The following is a 14,702-nucleotide window of genomic DNA, read 5'->3' as shown; positions in this document are numbered from 1 at the left end:
TCTGAGATGACAGTGTTGTTAACAAAAGGCTAAGCTTGAGAGATGGCATATTTATTTCATTTCATTTGCGATTTTCATGAATAGTTAACGTTGCGTTATGGTAATGAGCTTGAGTCTGTATTCACGAACCCGGATCCGGGATGGGGAGATCAGAAAGGTTAAAGTTAGATCCCTTACTTCAAAGGCAATTATAGTCAATGAACTAATCACTGATCATAATCTTGATGTGATTGGCCTGACTGAAACATGGCTTAAGCCTGATGAATTTACTGTGTTAAATGAGGCCTCACCTCCTGGCTACACTAGTGACCATATCCCCCGTGCACCCCGCAAAGGCGGAGGTGTTGCTAACATTTACGATAGCAAATTTCGTCTTTTGAGCTTCTAGTCATGAAATCTATGCAGCCTACTCAATCACTTGTTATAGCTACTGTTTACAGGCCCCCTGGGCCATATACAGCGTTCCTCATTGAGTGCCCTGAATTCCTATCGGACCTTGTAGTCATAGCAGATAATATTCTAGTCTTTGGTGACTTTAATATTCACATGAAAAGGTCCACGGACCCACTCCAAAAGGCTTTCGGAGCCATCATCGACTCAGTGGGCTTTGTCCAACATGTCTCTGGACCCACTCACTTGTCACAGTCATACTCTGGACCTAGTTTTGTCCCATGGAATAAATGTTGTGGATCTTAATGTTTTTCCTCATAATCCTGGACTATCGGACCACCATTTTATTACGTTTGCAATTGCAACAAATAATCTGCTCAGACCCCAACCAAGAAACATCAAAAGTCGTGCTATAAATTCACAGACAACACAAAGATTCCTTGATGAACTTCCAGATTTCCTCTGTCTACCCAAGGACGCCAGAGGACAAAAATCAGTTAACCACCTAACTGAGGAACTCAATTTAGCCTTGCGCAATACCCTAGATGCAGTTGCACCCCTAAAAACTAAAAACATTTATCATACGAAACTAGCTCCCTGGTACACAAAAAATATCCAAGCTCTGAAGCAAGCTTAGAGAAAATTGGAACGGAAATGGCGCCACACCAAACTGGAAGCTTGGAAAGACAGTACTGTGCAGTACCGAAGAGCCCTTACTGCTGCTCGATCATCCTATTTTTCCAACTTAATTGAGGAAAATAAGAACAATCCGAAATTCCTTTTTGATACTGTCGCAAAGCTAACGAAAAAGCAGCATTCCCCAAGAGAGGATGGCTTTCACTTCAGCAGTGATAAATTCATGAACTTCTTTGAGGAAAAGATCATGATTATTAGAAAGCAAATTACGGACTCCTCTTTAAATCTGCATATTCCTTCAAAGCTCAGTTGTCCTGAGTCTGCACAACTCTGCCAGGACCTAGGATCAAGAGAGACGCTCAAGTGTTTTAGTACTATATCTCTTGACACAATGATGAAAATAATCATGGCCTCTAAACCTTCAAACTGCATACTGGACCCTATTCCAACTAAACTACTGAAAGAGCTGCTTCCTGTGCTTGGCCCTCCTATGTTGAACATAATAAACGGCTCTCTATCCACTGGATGTGTACCAAACTCACTAAAAGTGGCAGTAATAAAGCCTCTCTTGAAAAAGCCAAACCTTGACCCAGAAAATATAAAAAACTATCGGCAGATATCGAATCTTCCATTCCTCTCAAACATTTTAGAAAAGGCTGTTGCGCAACAACTCACTGCCTTCCTGAAGACAAACAATGTATACCAAATGCTTCAGTCTGGTTTTAGACCCCATCATAGCGCTGAGACTGCACTTGTGAAGGTGGTAAATGACCTTTTAATGGCATCAGACCGAGGCTCTGCATCTGTCCTCGTGGTCCTAGACCTTAGTGCTGCTTTAGATACCATCGATCACCACATTCTTTTGGAGAGATTGGAAACCCAAATTGGTCTACACAGACAAGTTCTGGCCTGGTTTAGATCTTATCTGTCGGAAAGATATCAGTTTGTCTCTGTGAATGGTTTGTCCTCTGACAAATCAACTGTACATTTCGGTGTTCCTCAAGGTTCCGTTTTAGGACCACTATTGTTTTCACTATATATTTTACCTCTTGGGGATGTCATTCGAAAACATAATGTTAACTTTCACTGCTATGCGGATGACACACAGCTGTACATTTCAATTAAACATGGTGAAGCCCCAAAATTGCCCTCGCTAGAAGCATGTGTTTCAGACATAAGGAAGTGGATGGCTGCAAACTTTCTACTTTTAAACTCGGACAAAACAGAGATGCTTGTTCTAGGTCCCAAGAAACAAAGAGATCTTCTGTTGAATCTGACAATTAATCTTAATGGTTGTACAGTCGTCTCATATAAAACTGTGAAGGACCTCGGCGTTACTCTGGACCCTGATCTCTCTTTTGAAGAACATATCAAGACTGTTTCAAGGACAGCTTTTTTCCATCTACGGAACATTGCGAAAATCAGAAACTTTCTGTCCAAAAATGGTGCAGAAAAATGTATCCCTGCTTTTGTCACTTCTAGGTTAGACTACTGCAATGTTCTACTTTCCGGCTACCCGGATAAAGCACTAAATAAACTTCAGTTAGCCTCCCTACACTGGCTTCCTGTCAAGGCAAGGGCTGATTTCACGGTTTTACTGCTAACCTACAAAGCATTACATGGGCTTGCTCCTACCTAGCTCTCTGATTTGGTCCTCCCGTACATACCTACACGTACGCTACGGTCACAAGACGCAGGCCTCCTAATTGTCCCTAGAATTTCTAAGCAAACAGCTGGAGGCAGGGCTTTCTCCTATAGAGCTCCATTTTTATGGAATGGTCTGCCTACCCATGTGAGAGACGCAAACTCGGTCTCAACCTTTAAGTCTTTACTGAAGACTCATCTCTTCAGTGGGTCATATGATTGAGTGTAGTCTGGCCCAGGAGTGGGAAGGTGAACGGAAAGGCTCTGGAGCAACGAACCGCCCTTGCTGTCTCTGCCTGGCCGGTTCCCCTCTTTCCACTGGGATTCTCTGCCTCTAACCCTATTACAGAGGCTGAGTCACTGGCTTACTAGGGCTCTTTCATACCATCCCTAGGAGGGGTGCGTCACTTGAGTGGGTTGAGTCACTGATGTGATCTTCCTGTCTGGGTTGGCGCCCCCCCTTGGGTTGTGCCGTGGCGGAGATCTTTGTGGGCTATACTCGGCCTTGTCTCAGGATGGTAAGTTGGTGGTTGAAGATATCCCTCTAGTGGTGTGGGGGCTGTGGTTTGGCAAAGTGGGTGGGGTTATATTCTTCCTGTTTGGCCCTGTCCGGGGGTGTCCTCGGATGGGGCCACAGTGTCTCCTGACCCCTCCTGTCTCAGCCTCCAGTATTTATGCTGCAGTAGTTTATGTGTCGGGGGCTAGGGTCAGTTTGTTATATCTGGAGTACTTCTCCTGTCCTATCCGTTGTCCTGTGTGAATTTAAGTATGCCCTCTCTAATTCTCTCTTTCTCTCTTTCTTTCTCTCTCTCGGAGGACCTGAGCCCTAGGACCATGCCTCAGGACTATCTTAGGAACTACAATGGTAGAGAAAGCAGAGCGGTTGAAGTGATCTCACACACACACACACACACACACACACACACGCACACACGCACACACGCACACACACACACACACACACACACACACACACACACACACACACACACACACACACACACACACACACACACACAGAGACACACAATTCACCACCTAAAGAGCAGTGGCCTTGGCAAATAGTTTGAATTCATGATCATGAGGCATTCTAGTCTCTAACAGCAAACAGGGGATTGAGGCTTAATCATCAAGACTGCATGGTGTAGTGTGATTCAAAACAGACCTTAATCCACTTATTAATAGACAGTGCAAGGGAAAAACTTCCTAGGTTCCTGAAATGTGTCAGATGGCAACAGTGGAGACAGGGTAGACGGGAAGAGATCCCGTCAAGCTAAACCGAAAGCGATGAAATCCACACATTTGTCAGCTAGATGTTGGACAGACTTATTGATTGATGTTGTCAGGAAAAAACGACCTGCTAAACTGTCAGTTTCTGAAAATGTATTGGATAGTGGCTCAGAAGTAAGGAAGGACTAGAAAGTAATGAAATGTCTTTCACAACTGGATAAAGTTATGAAATATGGACATCATTTCTCAGAGAGAGACATGAATGTATAAACAGCTGTTCCGATATTCTCCCATATCTATTCTCAAGGACTTTTGGACCATTGAAAAGCAATGAAATGCAGAACACATTCCTTTTTTTCCCATCTTATGCACAAATTGATTAACTTCAAGTGTTCCTATATCCTTTCATAATTTGACACAGTTTGTTTTCCTGCCCAAATCAACCAAACCACTGCTAGATCCAATGCAACAATCTGAGTGGAGAATGGAAGTGGAGAAAACGATGCTACCTCCCTTGCATATATTTGTAAATCAGGATTAAGGACAAATGGTATAGCAGGTTGATTGAATCGACCGCCCTTCCGTCTTTCTTTCCGTTCTAAACCTCACGGCGGCATCAGGAGGAGGGAGATAAAAGGATTTAGCTCTTCCACAGAGTCACAGCGAGTCTTCTTATCCCTCCGCACCACCACATAGATTGTTTTCAACTAGCCCGACAACGCCAGACAATGCCACGCTCTCCAGTCACAAGTGATAGATTTTTTAATCCACACTTTGATATCTCCCGATACCACTTTGATACACAAACAGGGTATCATGGGGTGCTGCGGTGTTGGTGCTGTTAGGGTGATGTGCTGTTCTCACACACGTTTATATTCCTATCTAGAGGTATGACAAGTCGAGGAAAGGAGCCAGTGGTTTTTGTTTCAGTGAATAGATGTCAAATACCATAGCTCCATAAGAACAGATGCTGCTGCTGATTGATATACATGTAATACCCTTGGTAAAACCAAGTATTGAGTTGACTTGTTGTAATTAATTGGTAATGTACAAGTGAATAGGTTGGTTTACTTTTAAGTTTAAGTTTTGACCAATAAGGTCGCTTGTTAAGCTGTGGCCAATGGGAGTTGACCTGGTTAACTGGAGGCCTGGGAAAAAGAGAGAGAGACGTTGAGAAAAGGATGGACATTACATTATGAAAAATGATAAAAGATGATGATAAAAATAGAACAAAACCCATACCTATCGAGTTTTGAAGGGAAATACCTATTTTATTTCACAAGAGAGTTATTATCACTTTGTTGAGAAAGACTTAGTAAAGACTGAAGCTACCGTCTCATCGTGGAGGTATTTGACAGCCTTGAGGTTAGCCTAGCATCGCGTGACACCGAGAGAGAACAGCTTGGGGAAGATTAACGAGTTCATGTTTCAATCTGATATCTGTTACTGCTAAGGAGTACTGTCTGCATTGATAGCTGTGCTTGCTGTGGATCTTGTGAGAAAACCTGCACAGAACTGCCATACTTCGCCGAGGGAATATCTACGAGTAGTGAGTAACCACAACGGTGGAGTGCTTCTGGACTTTATGTGTGTCGTCATTCTTTTGGGATCTCCAACGCGCGCCAACGGGTTAAGCAAGCTTGAAATAATTTGGACATGGGTTGTGCACGACTCATTAGGGTTTATTATTTTATTTTTATTTTGATGTGGTGCATTGAAAATGTAATAATAAACATCTTGAACCTTATGTATTTTGCCTTGGTGGAGTCATTTCCTGTTTCAATTTCACTTAATGCATGGGAAAGGAATATACAATAACAAAAATCTATAATCATTCCATCTGAAGTTAATACCCTATTTGTCATCACCCTAGAGAGTTTACAATAGGGATTCTTATTGGAGATGTCCTTCTCTCCTAACATCCCATGTTGTTGTGATATTCTACGTAAGGTAATATCGTGAGAGTCAAATTCGAGCCTGGTGAGAGGGTTACATACAGTACATGTATACTGTAGTAAGGACTCCCTTATATTTCTCCACCACACTAATCCATGGAGAAACCTCAGAAGGTGTTGACCGCAGAAACAGTGCCTCCAAACAACTATCTTAGCCAATTTTGTGCTAACAACCTGATGGCCAAGTAAAACCTGTGTCTGCTGAGAGAGACTGTGTGTGGGGAAGCAGGTGCAGTCATCTGGTTTTACTTGAAACCACCATGCATGCCTCAACATTCTCCTGGAGAGAACAGTTCCTTAATGGACCTCCACAGCATGTGAGATGGGTGTTGATGTGTGTACGTACTGGTTCTGTGAGATGGGTGTTGGGGCCTTAAACCTGCATTCAGACACCATGCATGGTGAGTCAGATGGGATAATGCAACTCATCTTTCCCACAAGGACTTTATCACACACTGGGAAAGGAAGTAATTTGTGTTGAGTGATAATGTTAAAACGCCACTTTCAAAAATGTAATTTATTTTTAGAGGGACTCAAAAGGACGCACCAGATGGAATAACATTACAGGGAATATATAAATAGTAATATTCTCTGTAAGTAATGAAAATCAACCTTTTAAAGAATCTGTTCTCTACCCTCTGGGTCCATGTTGAAGTTGCATCAGGAGTAACCACTTTCGGCACAATCCTATCTTTCATGTCTCTACGATATACACTATACCCTGTATATACAAAAGTATGTGGACTCCCCTTCAAATTAGTGGATTTGGCTATTTCAGCCACACCTGTTGCTGACAGGGGTATAAAATCAAGCACACAGCCATGTAATCTCCATAGTCAAATATTGGCAGTAGAATAGTCCTATTGAAGAGCGCAGTGACTTTCAACGTGGCACGGTCATAGGATGCTACATTTCCAACAAGTCAATTCGTAAATTTCTGCCATGCTAGAGCTGCCCCGGTCAACTGTAAGTTATGTTATTGTGAAGTGGAAAGGTTTAAGAGCAACAACGGCTCAGAGCAAAGTAGTAGGCCACACGAGCTCACAGAACGGGACCGCCAATCTGAAGCGCGTAGCCCTTAAAAATCCTCAGTTGCAACACTCACTACAGAGATCTGAACTGCATCTGACAGCACAACGCCAGCACAAGAACTGTTCATCGGGAGCTTCATGGGTTTCCATGGCAGAGCAGCCGCACACAAGCCTGAGATCACCATGCGCAATGCCAAGCGTCGGCTGGAGTAAAGCTTAGCCTCTGGAGCAGTGGAAACGTGTTCTCTGGAGTGATGAATCACAGTTTACCATCTGGCAGTCCGACGGACAAATCTGGGTTTGGCGGATGTCAGGAGAATGCTATCTGCCCCAATGCATAATGCCAACTGTAAAATTTGGTGGAGGAGGAATAATGGTTTGGGGCTGTTTTTCACGGTTCGGGCTAGGCCCCTTAGTTTCGGTGAAGAGAAATCTTAACGCTACAGCATACAAACAATCCAAGATGGTGTAGCAGTGCAGACGTGGTTTGTCATCCTCTCGTTTACTTTTTGCATTTTTCGTCTTTTTTTTGTATATATTTAAATCTATTTTCAATCTCTTTCCATTTTTAAATAAAATTGACCTTCCGGTAACCTGCCTCACCCAATGTGACACGGATCCGCTATTTTGTTTAGACCTTATAGCCAGAACCTCCATCAGTAGCTAGCCAGCTAATTAGCTACTTAGTCATTGTTAGCGGCCCTTACCTTCTGCACAGACACCAGACGCTTTTTTTTGTTGCCTGGATAATACTTGCCAGCCTGCCTGTATTGGACTGTTTCCCCACTACAACGCCGGATTCCTGCCGTAAACCCTGGACCATTACTCTTGATCATCACAGCTAGCTAGCTGCCACCGAGTGACCGAGCCCCAAAGCTAGCCCCACCTCCCAGCCTACTCTGTGATCACTCAGCCGATGCCTCCAGGAATCTACCCCCAACACAGCTAGAATCCACTACTCCACCGGATCCTTGCCGTAACCACTGTACCTTTGCATCGGATCATCGCTGCTAGCTAGCTACTGCTGAGTGGCTAAAGCCCTTGCCCCGAAGCTAGCGGCATTTCCCAGCTAGCAAACGAAATTACTACAACTACAATAGTAGGAGCAGATGCTTCTACTTACCCCGGCCTGCTAACTTTAAACGCTGTGTCTCCCACATGCTAGCGACTACCCCGCAGCTTCCCTGTTCCATCTATTGCTGTACACTGAACCCTATGATCACTTGGCAGCCCCTGCCTCAAACTCAGGCCCTGCCCTGTGTGTAGTTAACCGACCCTCTCTGCTCATTCATTACCATTTTACCTGTTGTTGTTGTCTTAGCTGATTAGCTGTTGTTGTCTTAGCTAGCTCTCCCAATCAACACCTGTGATTGCTTTATGCCTCGCTTTATTATTTTTTTTAATCTGTTATTTTACCAGGTAAGTTGACTGAGAACACGTTCTCATTTACAGCAACAACCTGGGGAATAGTTACAGGGGAGAGGAGGGGGGTGAATGAGCCAATCGTAAACTGGGGATTATTAGGTGACTGTGATGGTTTGAGGGCCAGATTGGGAATTTAGCCAGGACACTGGGGTTAACACCCCTACTCTTATGATAAGTGCCATGGGATCTTTAATGTCCTCAGAGAGTCAGGACACCCATTTAACATCCCATCTGAAAGATGGCACCCTACACAGGGCAGTGTCCCCAATCACTTCCCTGGGGCATTGGGATATTTTTTTAGATCAGAGGAAAGAGTGCCTCCTACTGGCCCTCCAACACCACTTCCAACAGCATCTGGTCTCCCATCCAGGGACTGACCAGGACCAACCCTGCTTAGCTTCAGAAGCAAGCCAGCAGTGATTTGCAGGGTGGTATGCTGCTGGCTTTATGGCTCTCTCAAATGTCAATATGCCTTGTACACTGTTGTTTAGGATAGTTATCATTGTTTTAGTTTACTGCGGAGCCCCTAGTCCTACTCAACATGCCTTAGATACCTCCTTTGTCCCACGGCCCACACATGCGGTGACCTCACCCAGCATAACTAGCCCGTCCAGAGATGTAATCTCTCTTATCATCACTCGGTGCCTGGGCTTAACTCCACTGTACCCACACCCCACCTTACCCCTGTCTGCACATTATGTCCTGAATCTATTCTACCACACCCAGAAATCTGCTCCTTTTATTCTCTGTCCCCAATGCACTAGACGACCAGTTTTGTTAGACTTTAGCCGTACCCTCATCCTACTCCTCCTCTGTTCCTCTGGTGATGTGAAGGTTAACCCAGGCCCTGTGTGTCCCCAGGCACTTTCATTTGTTGACTTCTGTAACCGTAAAAGCCTTGGTTTCATGCATGTTAACATCAGAAGCCTCCTCCCTAAACTACAAAATATTCCGTCAAGATAGAACTGCCAAAGGGGAGGAGTTGCAATCTACTCCAGAGATAGCCTGCAAAGTTCTGCAAAACTTTCCAGGTCTATACCCAAACAGTTCGAGCTTCTAATTTTTACAATTAATCTCTCCAGAAATAAGTCTCTCAATGTTGCCGCCTGTTATAGACCCCCCTCAGCTCCCAGCTGAGCCCTGGACACCACATGTGAATTGATTGCCCCCCATCTATCTTCAGAGTTCGTTCTGTTAGGTGACTAAACTGGGATATGCTGAACACCCCGGCAGTCCTACAATCTAAACTAGATGCACTCAATCTCACACAAATGATCAAGGAACCCACCAGGTACAACCCTAAATCCATAAACATGGGCACCCTCATAGATATTATCCTGACCAACTTGCCCTCCTAATACACCACTGCTGTTTTCAATCAGGATCTAAGCAATCACTGCCTCATTGCCTGCCTCTGCTATGGGTCTGCAGTCGAACGACCACCCCTAATCACTGTCAAACGCTCCCTAAAACACTTCTGCAAGCAGGCCTTTCTAATCCACCTGGCACAGGTATCCTGGAAGGATATTGATCTCATCCCGTCAGTCGATGATGCCAGGTTGTTGATATAGCCCTTGGTTCACTCCAGACCTGAATGCCCTCGACCAGCACAAAAACATCCTGTGGCGGACTGCACTAGCATCGAATAGTCCCTGCGATATTGAACTTTTCAGGGAAGTCAGGAACCAATATAAGTCAGGAACCAATATAAGCTAGCTTTTTCAAACAGAAATGTTTACTACTTGCCCAAGCCTCCCCAGCTTCTCCTTCATCCAAATCCAGATAGCAGATGTTCTGAAAGAGCTGCAAAACCTGGACCCGTACAAATCACCTGGGCTAGAAAATCTGCACCCTCTCTTTCTAAAATTATCCACCACCATTATTGCAACCACTATTATCAGTCTATTCTCTTTTGTATCGTCTGAGATCCCTAAAGATTGGAAAGGAGGTGACACTCTAGACCCAAACTGTTATAGACCTATATCCATCCTGCCCTGCCTTTCTAAAGTCTTCGAAAGCCAAGTTAATAAACAGATCACTGACCATTTCGAATCCCACCGTACCGTCTCCACTGTGCAATCCGGTTTCCGAGCTGGTCAAGGGTGAACCTTAGCCACGTTCAAGGTACTAAATGATATCATAACCGCCATCGATAAAAAAAAACAATACTGTGCAGCTGATTTCATCGACCAGGCCAAGGCTTGCAACTCTGTCAATCACCGTATTCATATCGGCTGACTCAACAGCCTTGGTTTCTCAAATGACTGCCTCGCCTGGTTCATCAACTACTTCTCAGATAGAGTTCAGCGTGTCAAATCGGAGGGCCTGTTGTCCAGACCTCTGACAGTCTCTATGGGGGTACCACAGGGTTCAATTCTCGGGCCGACTCTTTTCTCTGTATATATCAACGATGTCGCTCTTGCTGCTGGTGATTCCCTGGTCCACCTCTATGCAGACGACACCATTCTGTATACATCTGGCCCTTCTTTGGACACTGTGTTAACTAACCTCCAAACGAGCTTCAATGCCATACAACACTCCTTCCGTGGCCTCCAACTGCTCTTAAACACTAGTAAAATCAAATGCATGCTTTTCAAACCGTTCGCTGCCCGCACCCGCCCGCCCGACTAGCATCACTACTCTGGACGGTTCTGACTTAGAATATGTGGACAACTTCAAATACCTAGGTGTCTGGCTAGACTGTAAACTCTCCTTCCAGACTCATATTAAACATCTCCAATTCAAAATTAAGGGTGTGACCAACTCCATATTAATGCCCATAATTTTGGAATGAGATGTCCACGAGCACGTGTCCACATACCCATGGTCATGTAGTGTATATCATAATATCACGATATCTCCACAATATATCATTGTATCATGATATCTCCACAATATACTATATCATTATCTCAAAGAAAATCTTAATATCAATCAATCAATCATAATATAGTCATAATATATTCGTGCCTCACCTCTGAGAACCTCTGGACATCCTGTGTGAGGGTCCCCACACGGCTCCAGTTGTAGAAGTTGAGGAACTTGACCACGGCTGGGTTCACTGCGTTGTCCGACGGAACCGTCCGGAAGAAGTTGGGGTACTTCTTCTTGTCAGCCAGAACAGGGGTTGTTGCCGCAAAGGAGAGCTGGAAAGAAAAGGACAGGATAGTACATTTCTGACCAATAAACATTGGCTACATTCAGACTGATCCTGGTGTTCCGAAAGTAGGAGTTGAGCTTTAGACAGAGGCCTTAAATCACAATCTGAGATCTGAGCTTTAGACAGAGGCCTTCCATCGCTATCTGAGATCTGAGCTTTAGACAGAGGCCTTAAATCACAATCTGAGATCTGAGCTTTAGACATAGGCCTTAAATCACAATCTGAGATCTGAGCTTTAGTCAGAGGCCTTAAATCGCCATCTGAGATCTGAGCTTTAGACATAGGCCTTCGATCGCCATCTGAGGGATTAAGCCATGGCAACTAGGGCAGTCTCAGTGTGTCAGTCGCACGCACGGACGCATGCACGCACGCCAGGTACATACACACACGCCGGGAGGACAGACACACACACACTCTCTATCTAGTCTGGGAGTCCATCTAGTCTGAACAAATTAACACTCACACACGTCTGTGGAAACATTAGGGAAGCTCACACCTTCAGAGTGCCCACAGTAACAGGAGCTGTAATTGTTTGGTGGGAGTGACAGCTGGGATGGACGACATTAACTGACTGACTGACTGACTGACGTGTGTGTTTGTGTTTGTTTGTTTGTTTGTGTATTCATGAAAGATTCTGAGATTAAGGTAAAGTTAAAAGTATTCCTCTCTAACAATCGTTCTGTTTGGTTCCGTTTCCATTCATTTTCTTTGCCCACAATTTGCTGGGTCATTTTTAAATACACCTTGCATATTCAGTTCAAATACTGCACCATAAGCAGGTTTAAATTAATTCAGGTTCCCCCAAATATTGCTGAACTTTAAAATGTCCTTTTTCAGGAAATTACTGCTTTCAAGATTTCAAACAGCAAGGTCTGCATTTTATGTAGCAAGCACTAGGTCTGAATACAACACAATGGGCTACTTTCGTTTGTTGAAAAATATTCTGAAGTCATGTATTTCCAGGTACAGGTTGAAAATCAAATAATTGAGTGAACATGGAGACATTTACTGCTATAGAATGTACAACATTTTCACACTTCAATGTGTTCTCTCCCTTTGACCAACAGGAGGCCTACAGTGTCTTCCACAGTATCTGTCCCTACACTACTGTGGAAGTGGAAGGTTCTCTGGCTCTGCTAGTGGGAGGGAGAGGAGAGAGAGAGAAACAATTGTATCTCTCTCTCTCTCTCTCTCTCTCTCTCTCTCTCTCTCTCTCTCTCTCTCTCTCTCTCTCTCTCTCTCACACACACTACTAAATGACAGCCAGTGAACACGAGAAGAGAATGACAAAGATACCACCGCACTGTCTCACGTATACTGAAAAAGTAGCGAGCTCTTGACAAAGACATCATGGCAAAGTTAAAACTAGAATTTGGAAAGGTTCACCTTACGTAAATGTTCACCTTACAGTTTGACAAAGAATATTGTGTAGTTGTTTTAAAGGCTTTATGAAGCCATATATATGAGGGGTGACAGTAAATAAATGTAGCCTAATCCTGCCAAATCCGGAATGGTTGCCTCTGTCCATTAGCATGTTTGCCTCTGTTCCATTAGCATGTTTAGCTAGCTGAGAGAAGAAAACTTGTTGCACTCCAATTTCAATGTGTCCTATCTCTCATTAAATGAATGACTGATATGAATCAACGCAGGGTTAATTACCGAGCAGAGAGAAATTAAGCAGACACACTGATTCATGATAGCGATCAAAAGGAGGATATTATCATTCTGATTGAGGCTAGGGGTGTGTGTGTGATTGCGTGCACATTTCTTGGAAGCAGGTTTAAGATTAGAGAAGCTAGTCATAGCACCTCCACTCTGGGGTGCTTAACCGTGATCTTCAAAAGCCAGTCAAGGCTAGTATTTTTACTATTTTCAAACACGTATTCTTGCATTCTCTCAACTCATATTTATGTCATATATAATTTTGGAGGGAATGTGGTTAATGCATCTGATTAATATAGCTTTCATGTTAATTATGTTCTCTGCACCGAGAATACGTTTCACCGTGTATTCCTTATAACTGGAGATCGATAGAATCCATATATTGAACCGATGTCAGTCAAACATTTACCAACAACATTCAGCACCACCGGTCCAGTGTGTCACCGGTCCTAGCCATATCCCCTCTCTAGAACCCATTTCATTTGGGCGCCCTGTTGTTTCCCAAACCATCCGTTGAGGACCCTGGAACAACACACAAATTACAAGCGTAAGAGAGACGACCCTTTATTTCAGTACCAGTGTGTCACGCCCTAGCCATAGAGAGGTTTTTATTCTCTATTTAGGTTAGGCCAGGGTGTGACTAGGGTGGGAATTCTATGTTCATGTTTCTATGTTTTCTTTTCTTTGTGTTTGGCTAGGTATGGTTCTCAATCAGGGACAGCTGTCTATCGTTGTCTCTGATTGGGAATCATACTTAGGTAGCTTTTTTCCCCCTCCTTCAGTGTGGGATCTTGTTCTTTCGGTTGTGTGCAGGTAGTTGGCACAACGAGGCTGTTCGGTCGTTGTATTCTTTATTGTTTAGTTTTTTCCAAAAGCTTCACTTCATTATTAAATTATGTGGAACTCAAAGAACGCTGCGCCTTGGTCTCATCCTTCGGACGACACCCGTTACACAGTGCGAAATCCAAAATCACCCACCAGTCTTAAAAGGGCTTTACTGGGTCTTTCCGCTGTAGTTTTAATTTCCGTTTAGCTACGGCTGTTTTCTACACCCACACCGGGAGAAGCTCCCATGGGTCTCCAATGAGAACCAGTGATTTTTTTGCCCAAACACATTGATTGGGTTGAAGCCTCCTGTGACAGCCTGGGGAGAAAAGGGGAAGGGGAGTCAGGAGAGTTGCTGTGGAAAATATATACCTTGGGTAAACTACAGGAAAATCAGATACAAAACTATAAGCGCTTGATTGGAACCCACATATGGGTATAACATAGTATGATCACAGAATGACTGTTGTAAAACACCTATTACAACTTCTACCATACTACTACGACAACCACTTCTGCTAGCACTACCACTACTAATACCACTACTACTACGACAACCACTTCTGCTAGCACTACCACTACTAATACCACTACTACTACTACAGCCACTACTGCTAGCACTACCACTACTAATACTACTACTACTTTTTATTTATTTATTTTATTTACTACTATTACTACTACTAATAGTACTACTACTATTGTTGCTGCAACTACTACTGCCACTGATGCTGCTACTACTAC

At 43.8% G+C, this 14,702-nt stretch overlaps 1 protein-coding gene across 1 annotated transcript in view; it reads right to left on the bottom strand.

The window, feature by feature from the left end:
• The window catches only part of LOC110489398 (gamma-aminobutyric acid type B receptor subunit 2), a 370,472-nt gene that overhangs the window by 189,667 nt on the left and 166,103 nt on the right, over nt 1–14,702 (bottom strand). The window contains exon 3 of the mRNA XM_036970730.1: nt 11,287–11,457. Coding sequence (XP_036826625.1) covers nt 11,287–11,457 — 171 coding nt within the window. The remainder of the gene's footprint in view (nt 1–11,286; nt 11,458–14,702) is intronic.

This window comes from Oncorhynchus mykiss, chromosome 32 (assembly GCF_013265735.2).
Source record: "Oncorhynchus mykiss isolate Arlee chromosome 32, USDA_OmykA_1.1, whole genome shotgun sequence".
Taxonomy (NCBI): Eukaryota; Metazoa; Chordata; class Actinopteri; order Salmoniformes; family Salmonidae; genus Oncorhynchus; species Oncorhynchus mykiss.
This window is presented reverse-complemented; position numbering and strand designations above follow the sequence as displayed.